This window comes from Delphinus delphis, chromosome 10 (genome assembly GCF_949987515.2).
Source record: "Delphinus delphis chromosome 10, mDelDel1.2, whole genome shotgun sequence".
In the NCBI taxonomy this organism is placed as follows: domain Eukaryota; kingdom Metazoa; phylum Chordata; class Mammalia; order Artiodactyla; family Delphinidae; genus Delphinus; species Delphinus delphis.
This window is the reverse complement of record NC_082692.2, coordinates 90,834,293-90,850,442: the sequence shown is the minus strand read 5'-3', so window position 1 is coordinate 90,850,442 and position 16,150 is coordinate 90,834,293. Positions and strand designations below refer to the sequence as shown.

The window sequence follows — 16,150 nt, the reverse complement described above, 5'->3', positions numbered from 1 at the left end:
CAGTGTGGTACTGGATAAGAACAGACATATAGATCAATGGAGTAGAAATTAACTCTTATACTTAGAGTCAATTGATTTTTGACAAGAGTACATGACCATTCAATGGAAAAAGAATCATTTTTTCATTAACGGTTCTGGGACAAACAGATATCCGCATGCAAAAGAATACATTTGAAAAAATTTAAAAAGAATGAAGTTGGATCCCAACTTCAACATATCCAAAAATTAACTCAAAATGGATCACAGGCCTAAACTCAAGAGCTAAAACTACAAAACATTTTATTAGAAAACATAGGAGTAAATTTTTGTGACTCTGGATTAAGCAATGGTTTCTTAGATATGACATCAACAGCACATGTAACGTTGTATATATGTGCCACATCTTCTTTATCAATTCATCTGTCAATGGACACTTGGGTTGCTTCCATGTCCTGGCTATTGTAAACAGAGCTGCAATGAACATTGTGGTACATGACTCTTTTTGAATTATGGTTTTCTCAGGGTATAAGCCCAGTAGTGGGATTGCTGGGTCGTATGGTAGTTCCATTTTTAGTTTTTTGAGGACCCTCCATACTGTTCTCCATAGTGGCTGTATCAATTTACATTCCCACCAACAGTGCAAGAGAGTTCCCTTTTCTCCACACCCTCTCCAGCATTTATTGCCTGTAGATATTTTGATGATGGCCATTCTGACTGGTGTGATTGTGAATACCCTATGCTAACACATATATATGGAATCTAAAAAAAAAAAAAAAAGGTTCTGAAGAACCTAGGGGCAGGACAGGAATAAAGACGCAGCCGTAGAGAATGGACTTGAGGACACGGGGAGGGGGAAGGGTAAACTGGGACAAAGTGAGAGAGTGGCATGGACATATATACACTACCAAATGTAAAATCGATAGCTAGTGGGAAGCAGCTGCATAGCACAGGGAGATCAGCTTGGTGCTTTGTGTCCACTTAGAGGGGTGGGATAGGGAGGGTGGGAGGGAGGGAGACGCAAGAGGGAGGAGATATGGGGATGTACGTATATGCATAGCTGATTCACTCTGTTATACAGCAGAAACTAACACACCACTGTAAAGCAATTATACTCCAATAAAGATGTTAGAACAACAAAAAAAGCACATGTAACAAAAGAAAAAATAGATAAATTGACTTCATCAAAATGAAAACCTTTGTAGTCGAAATGACGTCGTTAAGGAACTGAAAAGACAACATACAGAACTGGAGAAAGTATTTGCAAATCATGTATCTGCTAAGGAACTTGTATCCAGTATATATAAAGTAATGTTACAGCACAATAATGGAAAGCCAAATAACCCAATTAAGAAACAGGCATAAGATCTGAATATATATATCTCCAAAGACAATATTACCAATAGTCAGTAAACACATAAAAAGTTGTTCAATATCATTAGCCCTTAGAGAAATGCAAATTAAAACCAGAGTAAGGTATCACTTCACACCCACTATGACAGCTAAAATAAAAAAGACAGGCAATAACAAGTGTTGGTAAGGATATGCAGAGATTGGGACCCTCATACGCTGTTAGCAGATTATAAACGGACACAGCCAATTTAGAAAACAGTTTGACAGCTGCTCAAAATGTTAACAGAAAGTTACCATTCGACCTAGCAATTCCACTCCTAGGAAGATAACTGAAAGAAATAAAAACATGTGTCCACATTGAAAAATCTGTAAATCAACGTTTGCAGCAGCATTACTCAGAACAGCCAAAGAGTGGAAACAACCCAAATGTCCAACAAGTGATGAATGGACAAACAAAATGGTGTTTTTCCATACAATGGCCTATTATTTGGCCATATAAAGAAATGAAGTACTGTTACACACGACAACATAGATGAACCCTGCTAACATCATGCTAAGTGAAATAAGGCACAAAAGGCCACGTACTGCATGATACCACTTATACGAAATGGCCAGAATGGGCAAAGTCATAGAGACAGAAATTAGGTTACTGGTTGTCCAGTGCTGGGCGGAATGAAGAATGACTGTTAACGAGTACAGGGATTCTTTTTAAGATGATGAAACTGCTCTGAAACTAGACAGTGGTGATGGTTATACAACTTTGTGAACAGGTTAAAAACTAACTAAATTGTACATCTTAAACTGTTGAATTATATAGTATGTGACATATCTTAATAAAATTGTTACTGAAAAAAGATGGTACTGGAAGTCAGAGGCAACGCTTTAACGAATTTTGTTTTTAAAAGAGAAACACTAAAAAACAAGTACTCAGGTCAGGGAAATAGACTATTTTAGAGGAAACAGTACCTCATAGGGTAGTAAAGGCCAAGGCACTTCTGTTTCTCTTATATTTTTACATGGGCTGATTCATATATTCATTCAGCTTAATTTATTCCACAAGGATTTATTCAGCACCTATTCATAAGTACCTGTCCTCTGGGTGGTAACGTTTGAATACAAGAGGAGAAAGCAATCGCTGAACTTAAAATTAAGAAAATCCATTTGTTGACTCCCTCACATCCCCTAACCCCTATTAAATAAATCTGTGCTGCTTAAAAGATAGTCTATAAGGCATAATTAAACTAAACTTTATGAGGTCAAGCTAACAGACTGCTCACAGCACAAGACTGCATTGAATTTGGGGTGGGAGAGAAGTAAATGCTATGAAAAAAAAAATTTGAAAGGCTAAAGATATACAACAATGCAAATATTTCGCAGCAGATCAACACTGTAAATATCATGAGTGTGTACCCCAAATACACATATCAGGAATAGATTACTGACTGGCAACACCATCCGTCAAGGGTTTAGCGGCTAGTACAGAATTGCATCTCTGGTAAAATATCTAACAGAATAATTTAGCTCTTGGAAAAACAGACACACTCACACACACTCACACACACATGAACGCACACACACATGCACACACACCTTATCATGATGCTCCTGAGTTTGAGATTTAACTTCTGAACCCTAAAGCATTTGTTCTCTCCAGGGACCACATATTACAGCTGTGAAGTAAAAACCAGCCAGCGTGGTGCATAAAATACATGTCCACTAGGAGCCAACTGGCTTGTTCTGATTAGAGGCTACTTAGTGAAAGGTGCTGATTGGGAAGGCAGCAGAATCGGGCCCTTGATAGCACAGGGGCTTCTTTCTGCAGCCAGAAATGTCATAACACGAATCGGAACAATGCATGAGAGACCACAGTAGAACTGTTACAGACACAGGTTGGTCAGATACTCTAAATGTGATAATAGCTAGTTTCTAGGACTTTAGAGTGCCAGACAAAAAGGTCAAATTCAGGGAAAATGACCTAGAAAAAAAAAGTCCAGAGAGAGGGTCTAGGGGCCAAAAAACAACTCAGAATCACTTCAAATCATTACACTATGGAGAAAGGGTCAATTCTACCTATTTTATACCAGGCTATTCCAAGAGATGGGCAGAAATGTGCTGGCAAAAAGAAAAGCTTACTCTGAACTTCTGCAGAGTACTATCTTTTTCCAGTACTTCATCAATCATACTACACAAAGATTAAAACCCCTTTTATGCTCCCCAGAGGAAAATACAAAGCGTGACACAAAACTTGCCCAGATTATTCCACATTTAATCAAGGCCATCCCTCTCAATACTTTGCTTCCTAATACAGTTCAGTTACAAAAGTACCTGACCTCGGTCTCACTCCTAGGTGGTTTTATTTTTTCCTTGATGAAGGTGGTCAGGAAAGAAAAGATCTACGAGTTTCCTACCGTGGCCATAAACAAGTTACCACAAATTTGGTGGCTTTAAACAAAAGAAACCTATTCTCTCACATTTCGAAAGCTATTAGTCTGAAATCAAGGTGTCGGCAGGGCTGTGTTCACCGCCAAGGCTCTAATCCTCCCTGGGCTCTTCCAGCTTACGATGGCCATTGGCAATCGTTGGTGCCACTTGGCTTCTTCTCTCCAACCTCTGCCTCCATGGTCATAGTGCCTTCTCCTCTGTGTGTCTCCTCTTTTGTCTCTTGAAAAGTCCTTGCCATGGAAGGCAGCTATGCTAACCACGATACCACCAAGGCCTCGGCAAGGACCCTGCCATGGGATTTAGGGTCCAAATGCTTAACTCTGGATGATCTCAAGATCTTTAATTTAATTACATCTCTAAAGACCCGTTTTTCCAATTTGTTCCACAACTGCGTTTTCACTCATCATTCGTTGCCTCTTGGTATAATGCAATTTTCCAAAGCGTTTTCCATTTTTGCCAACAAAGTCTTCCCAATGACAGGTTCTAGGTGCATGTATCTTGTACTAAATTATTATTCTAACCACTACAGGTGGTCAATTAGATTCTGAATTTGAACCATAATCTCTCACATAAAAACTCTTGAAAAAGAATGCGATACGATGAGAGTGTTCTCTAGGTCGACACCTTCTCCCGTTCAAAAACTGCTGCCTCTTTCAACTAACTGGTGACACCTAACTGATGGTAGACCAAAACTTCAAACTTACAGCGCAGTGATGGTCAGATTTGATCCTCATTGTCTAAAAACTAAACTTGCAGAACAATCAAACAAAATTATTTTAATATTTAGTGACTGAATTATTCCAACAATAAAACAAAAAGGGATGACATTTTAGTAACATTACTTTAAAAAAAAAGATACGAAGTGTTAATTGTTTTTAACTTGGTGATTTCTTTTAAAGCCCTGACTCATCAAGCCTGTATAAACACCTATCTGGTCCTGGTTGCCAATTTTAATGTGTACTGTATTCTTAAGAATGCTCCTGAATTTTAAAAAATTCTCTATACTTCATTGACTTAGTCATAAACTACTCTTTGTCAGACCGCAAACTGGACTGCAGGATGACTGAAGGAAATATACCTAATAAACGGATAGCTACAATTAACTAGCATCTGTACATTACAGGTTTTGTGGAAGAGACAGAAAAAAAAAATACAAGTGAGAATAATGCTGTGTACTTGTGAATTTCAACTCTTTGTACCACATCTCACAACTGCCCACACCACTAAGAACCAACAGCACACCTATGTACTAACCAGTTCTGCATTATGAAATTTTCAACAGACACCAATTGTCACCATTCTTTTTAGTACTATGGTAAGTAGCAGACAATACCTACTAAAAACATTATTTCAGAAACTCAGCAAGTTTGGGTTTGAATTCTTCTAACTATTCAAATGAGAAAATTTTAATTCTTTCATGGAGGATCAAAGCCCTTCATTGATAAATGTTAGCAGCTTTGCAATTCAAATACTTCTTAGTTGATCAAGTTTTAATTCATCTAAATATTCACAAATTATTTATCCAAACAGTCGTCCACCAACATTTTATTGCTCAGAAACAAAAGTCTGCCTATTTAAGCAGCTGGCCTTCCTAATTAAAAATCAGTCAAGTCAGTCCTGAGTTTGGCCATCTATCAAACTCCCAGTTATTGTTCTGATTGCACATTTTATTCTTTGGCTATGAAAGATAAACTAAACATTAAAAGCAATGAACATTGGAAATTTACTGCGAATAACTGCAATGATCAAGACTCAAAAACCAGGTTGCTGGGCTTCCCTGGTGGCGTAGTGGTTGACAGTCCACCAGCCGATGCGGGGGACACGGGTTCGTGCCCCGGTCCGGGAAGATCCCACATGCCGTGGAGCAGCTGGGCCCGTGAGCCATGGCCGCTGAGCCTGCGCATCCGGAGCCTGTGCTCCACAACGGGAGAGGCCACAACAGTGAGAGGCCCGCGTACCGCAAAATCAACAACAACAACAACAACAACAACAACAAAAACAGATTGACAAAAGCCCCAGTTGGAGTACAGTAAAACATTCTAAACTTAATATATTAATCTTTATTACCATCATCACAATTGTCAGAGGGCACCTAAGTTAAGGAGAACTCAGACAAGGCTTACTTTAGTACCCATAAGAAAGATCTTTTTCAATGATGTTATCTGATCAGCTACTGTTCATCAATGTGATATTTTCACCATAAAAATTGTTGACTGCACATAACTGATAAACCAAAATTAATCTCAGAATGGATTGGTTTATTGAGTTCTCTCTCTCTCTCTCTATATATATATAGAGAGAGAGAGGTCATAGAAGGCCAATATGGGGTGGTTTTTGAACCTAAGGTTCCCTTTCATTTATCATCTTTATCCTTCTTTTTTCTTCCTTTTCCTCTTCTATTCCCTTCCTCATAATACAAGCTCAGGAGGTACACATGCAGGGTTTGAATAGAGTGTACCAATCTAGTTTCTTTTCCCACCTCATGCGAGGTACCAACAGAGATCAGCATATCCATCACTTCCTTCAAAAGAACACCACCTCGCCCACAGCCAAGACCATGCCAGTTTCCCTACAGCAGGCAGGCGACTTGATTTTGTTAAGTGATTTAATTTTACCGTAAGCAATTTGGAGGTACTTATGTATGAATTATAGTCATCCCCAGCAGGAGATGAGTAGTATTAAGTCTTCTGTTTTGAAGATCTGAACTGTTATAAAACAGCTGAACTTCTTCCAGGAAGAAGGCCCCAAACAATGTTTATGAAGCAATCAGTTTGACAGGCTAAAATCTGAGAGTTATTGGATTAGTCTCTTGGAAGCCCTTCTTAACAATCTACATTTAAAGTACATCTTTTTTCACAGGTGGGGGAGGAATAATACAGGAGTAAAAAAACTTATAGTAACATGTCATTTACTGCTTGGGGATAGAAAGTTTGCCAACTCACAGTTATTTATCATAAAATATCAATATTCAAAATGTTTTACAACCTACTAGCAATAAACTAGAAATTTGCATATTAACTTTTAGAGCAGAAATATTGTTATTAATTATTCTCATTATGGAACCTGAAACCAATTATATTAAAATTCGAGCCACAAATGTATGCATAATTGTGGTACACAACATTATGGTTTTAGATATTAACAGCAAATCAACATTATGACAGCATCAGGAAGCCTATAAGTAAAAAATTAAAAACAAACTAATGATGGATGTACTATATGAAAGGTTGTAAACACACTGAAAAATCCAAGTTTGTGTCTACAAAAGAAACATTTTATTAATCACCCAAATCTATAGTTTGAACATGAATTCCACAAGGAAAGTGTAGTTTTAGCTGTCATGAGGGAACTATGCATGTCAAATGCCATGTAATGAGCATCTGCTCAAAAGTCAGGTAGCCAGATTCCTATGCTGGGTCCTCTCCCTTCCACTGCACCCTTGGTGAAAATTATCTCATTTCCCTAATCTGCAGATTCTTTACCTACGAAAGAAAAATAATGACTATACTTCCTTGGGTTATGTTGAGAATTAAATGGGATAACGCTTCCAAAATGCTTAGCCTCATCTCCGACCTAGAGTAATCAAATCATGATAAAAATTATAACAATAGCTAACAGTTATTAACCCCTAATGTGTGCCAGACAACGATCTAGGAATTTTAGGCAATATTAATTTATGTGATCTTCACAATAAAGGAGGTAGAGTTATTAACCCTATTTTATGGATAAAGAAACTGAGGCAGAGAGAAGAACCTTGTCCCAGGTCACAGGGTTACAGGATAAATTGAATTCCAACCCAGGGAACCTAACTCCAGGGCTTGTGCCCTTACCCCCTATACCTAAGTGTTTAATAAAGGTTAGTTATTATTCTTATTTTAAAAAGACAGAAAAGAGAGGGGAAAAGAGGGGAAGAGAAGAAAAGACAGAAGGAAAATACAGAAGCAGCTTTTTCATCATTTTCTCATGCTAGGAATTATTCTGGGCTTTTGCATATGCTTTATAATTTAATCTTCATAACACCCTAAGGCGGAAGTATGGTTATCCCCAGGGCTCTGATGAGATGTCTCAGTTCTAGCAACATTATAAGACACATAAAGTGGAATGGAGCAATGGACAACATTCCATTCTATCTAAACGTAGGCAATATAGTATCTCAGTTTCTCAAGCCCACATTCACAAATTTTTAGAACAGTGACTTGGGTATTTTATAAGCGTGTAAGTGTAGATTACAACTTACTTAAAAAAATCCACATCTATATGTCAGTGAACAAAATTGCCTTGTTGCCTAATTGTGTAAGGTGATTCTCAAGCAGATTTGGATTGGGATGCTTGGCTGGGAAGTAGGTAGGTAGGGTGACAGAGATGTAGCACTTCATTCTGTATAGACACAGCCTCTGGAAAAATCCCCACCATGAAGCAGTGAAAGTAATGAACTGAAATTCCTTCTACTCCTGGCCTTATCTTCTGATTCAGGTACGTACGTAAGAGTTAAAGAACATTCAACTTGCTTTACCCCTTGTGAGAAGGGAAGGTTAAAGGAAAGCTATTCCTAAACACTTCATTGAAGCTATATATACTCTTGCGCCAGGTTTTCAGGATACAAGTAAACTTTGATGGCATGTTTTAACATATGATGCCCCAACACATACCCTTATCTGGAAGTAGCATGGCGATTGTCTTCTACACAAACTCAAGATGGAAATACTTGCATCTACCTCTGAAGCACTCCCAAAGGACTGCCAGAAAGTCCTTAAATGCAGTGGTTCAACTCATACCCCACACATGGCCTGATGACTTTAACATCCAATCCTTATAACTTATTCATTTATTCAACATTATTGCAAGTTTACTAAATGCCAGGCGCTGGGTAGACCCTGGTAAATTAATCAATCAAGTTTGCTAGCCCAAGGTGAAACAGTAGGACTAGATGGTAGAAGGGGCATTGGTAGTCTACTATTAGAAACAGGCTAAATGACAGAAAGAGAAGTGATTGACCCTGGCTTAATATTGCAAGGGGACTGAAAACAAAATGTGCTCCAAATTACATTACAATACTCTATGCTCATGAAAATGTCCACACCTTATCAAGAGTGACTTCAATTATGCTCTGCCTGTTTAATCAAGGAAAGTTTTCTGTCCTAAGAAAAGCGGGGGTTCTTAGAGGCATCATCTCCATTAATTAGATTCTTTGCTTATGTGAATTAATTCATTTTTTAAATGCTAAATACAAGAGATTATCAAATTCTGTCTATAAAAGCAGTATAAAAATATTTTTTAAATAAATCATAAATGATGTCTACCTTATCAAATTATCGTGTGGATAAAGTTACAGAAGGTATATAAATGAGATCTGAAGGTGTAACATGTTAGATAAAGATGAAGGGATTTCTTTTCTTATAAAATCAAAGTGAGTCTAACACAGGCACAAATCAAGGTGTGCTGGATAGGAGCTGAAGCTGCCATTCCTTGGTTCTCACTTATTAATTATGTAAATAACAAGTAATTCAGTAACTTCAATCTTCAATTTAATTTTTTTTTATTTTAAGATACAGGCCAGGATACCTTTAAGGTCCGTTTCAGCCATAAGATCATATGATTAAAAATGAAGAAATATTCTTACTTGCGTATTATAGTTCAGTAAGTATGGTCAAAAGGCAACATCTTTTCCCCTCAATGATTATGAAAATGCTTGGGAGAAAGCAATTACTCGGTAACATTTAAAAGATGTCATTGTCATGCTCCACCTTATATCAATGAAGAAAAACATTTTATTCTAACCAATTAAAAATGATTTTTGAATAGAGGCAATGTCTTTTAATTTTTTTTTAATTTAAAAAGGATAGAAAAGAAAGGTCTAGAAACTATATGTTAACGATCAAAATGCTAGACTCCAGAAAATGACTAGAATAGAAAGGGTGCAGGTTTACCAAAAAAAATACATCCTCCCCCAAAATAACTTTATACATATATTTTCTTTGCTGTGTCACTGAATAGGCAATTAATAAAGCAATTTGTTTATTCCTACATATAAATTATTCTAGACTCTGGAGATATAAGGATGGACAAGATAGCCTCACCTCTCTTACAACTTAGATTCTATCATAGAAGTCAAATAATGAGAAAAAAGAAATACACAAAATCATTCCAGATCATAGTGAGTCCTAATGATTGAAAATGATGTTGTTATGTAGAAAAGTAGAGGGCAACAGAAAGGTAGGCAGAAGACAGGAGAAGAAATGGAAGGAGCTGCTTCTTAGGTTAGACATGGTGATATGGAAACTTTCTCTTAGAAGGTCACACCTAAATTGAGAACTAAGGATCATAGGAAGTGAGCGTGTGAAAGATCAGGAGAAAAGCAAATAAGGCAGAGGGAGTGAAAGTATCAAGGACTGGTGCAAAAGATAGTTTGTCATTTTTGAGAAATGAAAACAAGACCATGGTAATGAATTTGAGATTTAGTCTAAGTGCAGTAGAAGGCATAAAGCGGGAAAGTAGAATGGTCTCATTTACATGTTTAAAAGATTACTCTGGCTGTTTTATGATAAATGGTTAAGGAAGATCTAGACAAGATTCACAGAGACCAGGTACAAGCGGATGTTGTAGAAATTGTCCATCTTGATTTCAGCAAGGCATCTGGCAAAGATTCTCATTACTCTAAGAACAAGTAGGAGATACTGAGGTTCAAGTATAGTATGTATGGGTAAATGTGTAGCTAATTGAACACGAGTAGGTGAAGGATATTGATTTATCAATTTAACCTCATTTTATTGGACATTCTCTACTGGCAGGCTGCCCTGTCCTGGTCAACATTTTGTATCAATTATTTGAATGGACACACGCTTATCACATTTTCTGCTGACACTGAAGTAAAAGGATCGGTATGTCAGATTTTAAAAAAAAAGATTTAAAACAATTTCAACTGTGATGGAACAAAGGGTCACAACACAGAAGGTGAATTTAATAGGAGTAAATATAAAATTCTGGATTTAGGCATTAAAATAACACAATTGGGTAGCTCTGGATTAATAGCCATTCATGAAAAATCAATCCTCTAATTTTATATGAAAAAAGTTGAAATATGAGACTGAGGTTTTAAAAAAAAGTAAATATCAATGTCAGCCCCATTCATCAAAAGAGAAGCTCACATCGTGGGATACTACTGTTCCCACTGTCCTCTGCAAAGTCAAGGCACACGCATAGAGTTGGGTACAGACATTTCTACAGGGTCACAGTTTAATAGATAATTGAATAAAATTGTGTTGTGAAGAAGATGGTTGTGGATTGAGTACCTGGAGAAGAAAAGAATTATGGGACAAGGGACATGAACATATTTTCACGTGTCTGAACCTAACCAGAATCATAGAGTAAGCACTGGGAGTGAAGGTGATAGAGATTTAGATACTTAGCCCAATTTTAAGGAAGAGATATTGTGCTTGGTTTTGTGTTTTTGAACAAGTACAGCAATCACAGGTCAGGATGCTCTGTGATGAAAAGGTGAGCTCTCTATCTTCAGAATTTTTCAAGCTGAATGCTTATCAGCTGACGATTCTGAGGGTGGCAGGATGTTAGGCATAAGAAGTGCAATAAGCAGGGTGGATTCCAAACTCAGGCACCTCAACCACAAAACGAGTGGCAGAGCTTTTACTTTGGCTAAACTATTCTATTTAAATGACTATCCCTGCATATGAGATTCTATGTTTCCAATATTTTTAGTAGTAGAAATGCCTGGACTTCTACAAAAGGAGAGCCTTAAAAGTTAGTAATTTGTTTTTTAAATGTCATAAATTAGAAAAGCAAAAGGTTGTTAATGCTATGTTAATCTCTTTTCTGTTCCTGTTATTGTTACCGTTTTTAAAAAAAATTTCCTACACTGTGAAATCCAAAAATCAATGAAGTACAAGAGTAACTGAATACAGAGATTTCCCTACTCTGAGAGTCTATGATTATTTTCTAAAATGAATCCAACAAAATCTATTTGTTAAAAATATAGATACCACATTTGTGAAAACCAAAAGAAATAAACACTTTGGTTCTGTAGCACTCAATCAGACATATCCTCCTATTTTTCTGCTCACCTTAGATTATTTGGAAGACTACTGCAGAAGACATTCACGAAGAAAATAAGCCTGGTATCCCATATATACCTAATACTTAGAAAATTCATTTCTCAACTCATCAAAATGCCACCAAACAGCAATAAGAAATTAAGTACTGAATATTAGGTATATTTGATATTGAGTTTCTGGAGAGGATTTTGTTAATGAGAATATCCTACAGCATTACTGCCAACCGACTTTGTAATTAGGAAAGCTTCGACATTCATGCACTGCTATATGAGTTGGGATTTTACACAAGGAAATACATAATCATAGGCAAATACATAAACCCTTAAAAATACCGCTGAACATCAATCCTTCAAGGTGTCTATACTCAATGTGTACTCACTGCTCTTGCCTGTGGATTTTATTTTCAACTTGCGATCTCTAAATTCCACTATCTTTCACATGCTCATGAACTTTCATTAGCTGATAATCCTAAAAGATTGCAATTTGCTTTTTAAATGTTCTAAACCACAAATATAAAAGGTAAAGCTTTGATTGCCTTTACTTTTTGTTTTTTGCAGTTGCTTTTAAATGTTTCCTTTTCCTTCAAATAAGAAAAAGTATTAGAGAATTATAGGATTAAGAGACTACCAAGCTTTTTTCTTTTCCAACTGTGAGCTTTATGGCCAAATCGCTTGTCACATGGACTATTAACTTACTGGTAATTCAACTGCTTGCTTATACATATTCACTTTAAAATGTGTGTGTGTGTGTGTGTGTGTGTGTGTGTGTGTGTGTGTGTGTGTGTGTGTGTACGTGCGTGTAATTTGTTGTACATGTAAACTTATACGTGTATAAATTTGAGTGTATGTGAATTTATGTGTATAGAGCATCATATAACCAAATTATCTTATAGTCAAACTATTTCAACCCTTATAAAAGCAGAAGAATACATCTTCCCATTCAGATTTACAGTTTACCCTACAATGAAAGATATTTTGCAAATATGAAAGAAGGGTAAAGAAGATCAACATGAAAACGTAAAATCTGTTTGGTGTTTTAAGATAAACTGTTTTAAAGGCTGATTGGTACAAGGCACAAAAACTCAAAGTCACATTTGCAGCAAGATATAATTGCTACTTACAAGCAAACTGAAGCTTTGCTTCTCTGCTAACAATTGTTCCAAATGAGTTTGTTGCTCTGCACTGGTACGTTCCAGCGTCTTGGGTTTTATTGGGGTTATTGATCAACAAGCTGCCTTCAACAACACTGTAGCGGAAATCCATACCAATGTCAACATCTGTTCCATTTAACTTCCACCTATAGTATAAAAATGCCAGTAGATAAAGCCTTGTAATATTAATCAATAATTCTGAGTTGTCTAAAATACATAAAAACTATGAATCGCATGAAATATCATCTGTGACTGTTTTTTAACCATGGTAAAAAAAAAAATTAGAAAAGCTCTACCCAGCAATGGTGCCAACATAGATGCATACACATGCTTTAAAAGAGCACGTCCTTTTAAAGTAAACAAGATATTAAAATTTTAACACTTGTTTTTGTGACTACTTACAATGCTACAGACACTTCCCTTTTTTTTTGGAAAGAATACACCATTTTCCGGTAGATTGCTGAGTATTTGATGAAATTGCAGAGTTGCTTTGATTTGGTCCTTAATATGACTGAAATGGCTGACTACAAAGCAGAGGAATTCCATTGATCTAGAGTTATCTTAGGAACCAAACTAGCCTTCAACAGGGATCACTTTGAAGATCTCCTTAGCTACCAGCACTCAAACATCAATCAACCAGCCCAATAAACTGTAGATCAGGCCATTAGGTAACAGACACAAAGAGTGTTTTCTTGCTTTTCTGTTTGTTTACTTGGATCATCTGTGTATCTGAGTATAGGGCCTGGCCCAATAAATTAGTTTTAGTGGGACTCACACATTTAAACAGAAAAGCTTTAGTAACAAGATCTCCTTTTTTTTTTTTTTTAAACAGCCAATAACATTCCAGAGAGACCTTATTTTAACCAAACTGCATTTCAGTAAGTTGTTTTAATACGTACAAACTTTTGAACTAATACAAAACAATGATTATCTTTTTTTCTCTTCCTTCCCCACAATCCTACATAAAATATCAGGTAATGGATACAGCATAGTCGGAGTATCTGAATTATCAACTGTCTCCTAGTAGCGTTCACACTGGGAGGCCAAAAATAAGGCAACACTAGACCATAAAGGAAATTGATTGGAAGCAATAACGGGAGTAAAGAATGAGAAACAGTGATCTTATTTCCTTCAAACGGTAAAAAAAAAAAACACTCTTTAAACGTGTGCGTGTATATACATACTCATTGTGTATCCTCTTATAACATTCGGGGGCACTAGGGCTGGTATGCATAATGTAAAAGCATTGAAATGAAAAAAATGAAGGCCAGTTAGTTTCAAGATTTTGGATACTGGGTATCATCAGGAACATGTTTAAAGAATGAGTGCTTTCTTTCCACCAAGACGTCCGTCTCTCATACTTCAAAGTCAATCTTAAACTACACCTCTTCTCATGAAGTCTTCCTCAGTATTCCTAGTCAAGATAAATCAAAGCTTCCCCCAAGCTCCTACAGAATTCTCCTTACTTGTTTAGGTGGGAATTCTGCCTTCACCATAGATAATTTGCCTATATCACTTTCGTAGTCTCCCTTTAGTAACCTAGAACTTGACACTCAGTGTGCTCAATAAAGGTTTGTGGTATTTCACTAAATATTTTATTTCTTGGCTGGATATTTTAGCTTTGAGCATACACAATTTAAGAAGCATCCTAGCCCACCACAGCACAGCAGTGTACATTTGTTCACGTCTATGTCTTTGAAAGGTGAAAATACGGAAACATGAGGCGTGGGAAAGGTGGGCCAGATCAGGAAATGGGACATAGCTCTTTAAGTGTCTTTTGATAAGAAGATGGGTATTAGAAACTGACATTGTTCTTAAGCTTGACAGTAATTCTCTCTGTGTTCTGACACAGACAAGAAAGTAATACGCAATAAAAAGAGAACGACTGGGTTACGTCCTAGCAGGTCTATATGCTCATGAATCTCCAGGGCTGACTGCCTGCCCTAGACAATTTTTTGAGTCAGCTGGTCACATCTCTGTCATAACTCTCACTTCAAATGAGAGTCGAGCAATTTAATATGACAAGTGTAAGAACTCAAAGAGGAAATTGGAATCTAATGTGAGCTGCAAGCAGAGAGCGGAATTTAGGAATGGGATCACGTGAGCCTTTTTAGAAAAGTCTTCGTAGGGATAATGAGAACACCTCTGTGGGTTTGTCTACACTCGTCATCTCAACCAGAATGCTCTGCAGAAAGTCCATTACTCTACTTTATTACCTGCTTTTACATACAAATAGCAAAGGAAAACGGAATATTTAGAAAATAAGGCGCTTGTTGTGAAATGCAGTTGAGTCTCCATTACACAGCACTATACCAAGTTTTATTGCGATGCAGTCACTGTTCATTCCAACTGAATGTGGACTGCATTGAATTCCTTATTCTATACTGAAACACTCTTGAAAATATTCACAATTCATTTTCAATGTTTGAGGAGTCTTTTAAGAACTGGTAATATAGAGGCGATGCTCATTTGACACAAAGAGATTTTCCCAAGGGCCAGGACATGGGTGAGTCTTGTAAGCTGATTTCTGAATTATTCAGGGAATCACAATCCCATTCTCTCCAGAGAGTGAGGTTGTGCACAACCAAATACTGACACTGTGAAGCTCTGTAAGGTACCATTTTTCAGACCTTGCTGGGAAGCTGTCTATAGCATGTGTTGTAGCAAAACCCTCTCTCTTTGTTCCCTGTTTCAGCTTGGCACCGAAGAAGGGGCAGGACCTTTCTGACCTGAAATTAGTTGTCTGCAAACCAAGCTGAATACAAACTTCACAGCAAAAGTATTTCCACCAAGTACGTGACCATTCTTTCCATCGGGAAATGGAGGCTGACAGCCATAAGTACTGTCACATGTCCTTCCGGAACTTTAATACAAGGAAAGTGGGCACAAGTCAAAACTTCTTAAGTTTTTCTGGGTCTGGGTCAATCCTTTCAAAATTGAGGGGCAGGAAACAATGAAAAGAGAAGGCTCCATTCAGGGAATAAACACAAAGAAGAGAGGTCAGTCGGGGCATCTGAGGGAAAACCTAATGGCGAAGATCCCCATGAAGAACTCACCTTGAATTTCTCTTAGGGGTTCCTCCCCTCAAAGTCAGCCTGAAGACTGAAAAAGTTCAGCCAGAAAGATGTTTGAAAATACCTGATCTCTCCATTCTTTCTCTTGT

General features: G+C 37.1%; 1 protein-coding gene across 1 annotated transcript in view; it reads right to left on the bottom strand.

Annotated features, from left to right (window-relative positions):
- Positions 1–16,150, bottom strand: part of CNTN4 (contactin 4) — a 959,269-nt gene that overhangs the window by 308,313 nt on the left and 634,806 nt on the right. Inside the window, exon 6 of the mRNA XM_060022925.1 lies at positions 12,958–13,133. Coding sequence (XP_059878908.1) covers positions 12,958–13,133 — 176 coding nt within the window. The remainder of the gene's footprint in view (positions 1–12,957; positions 13,134–16,150) is intronic.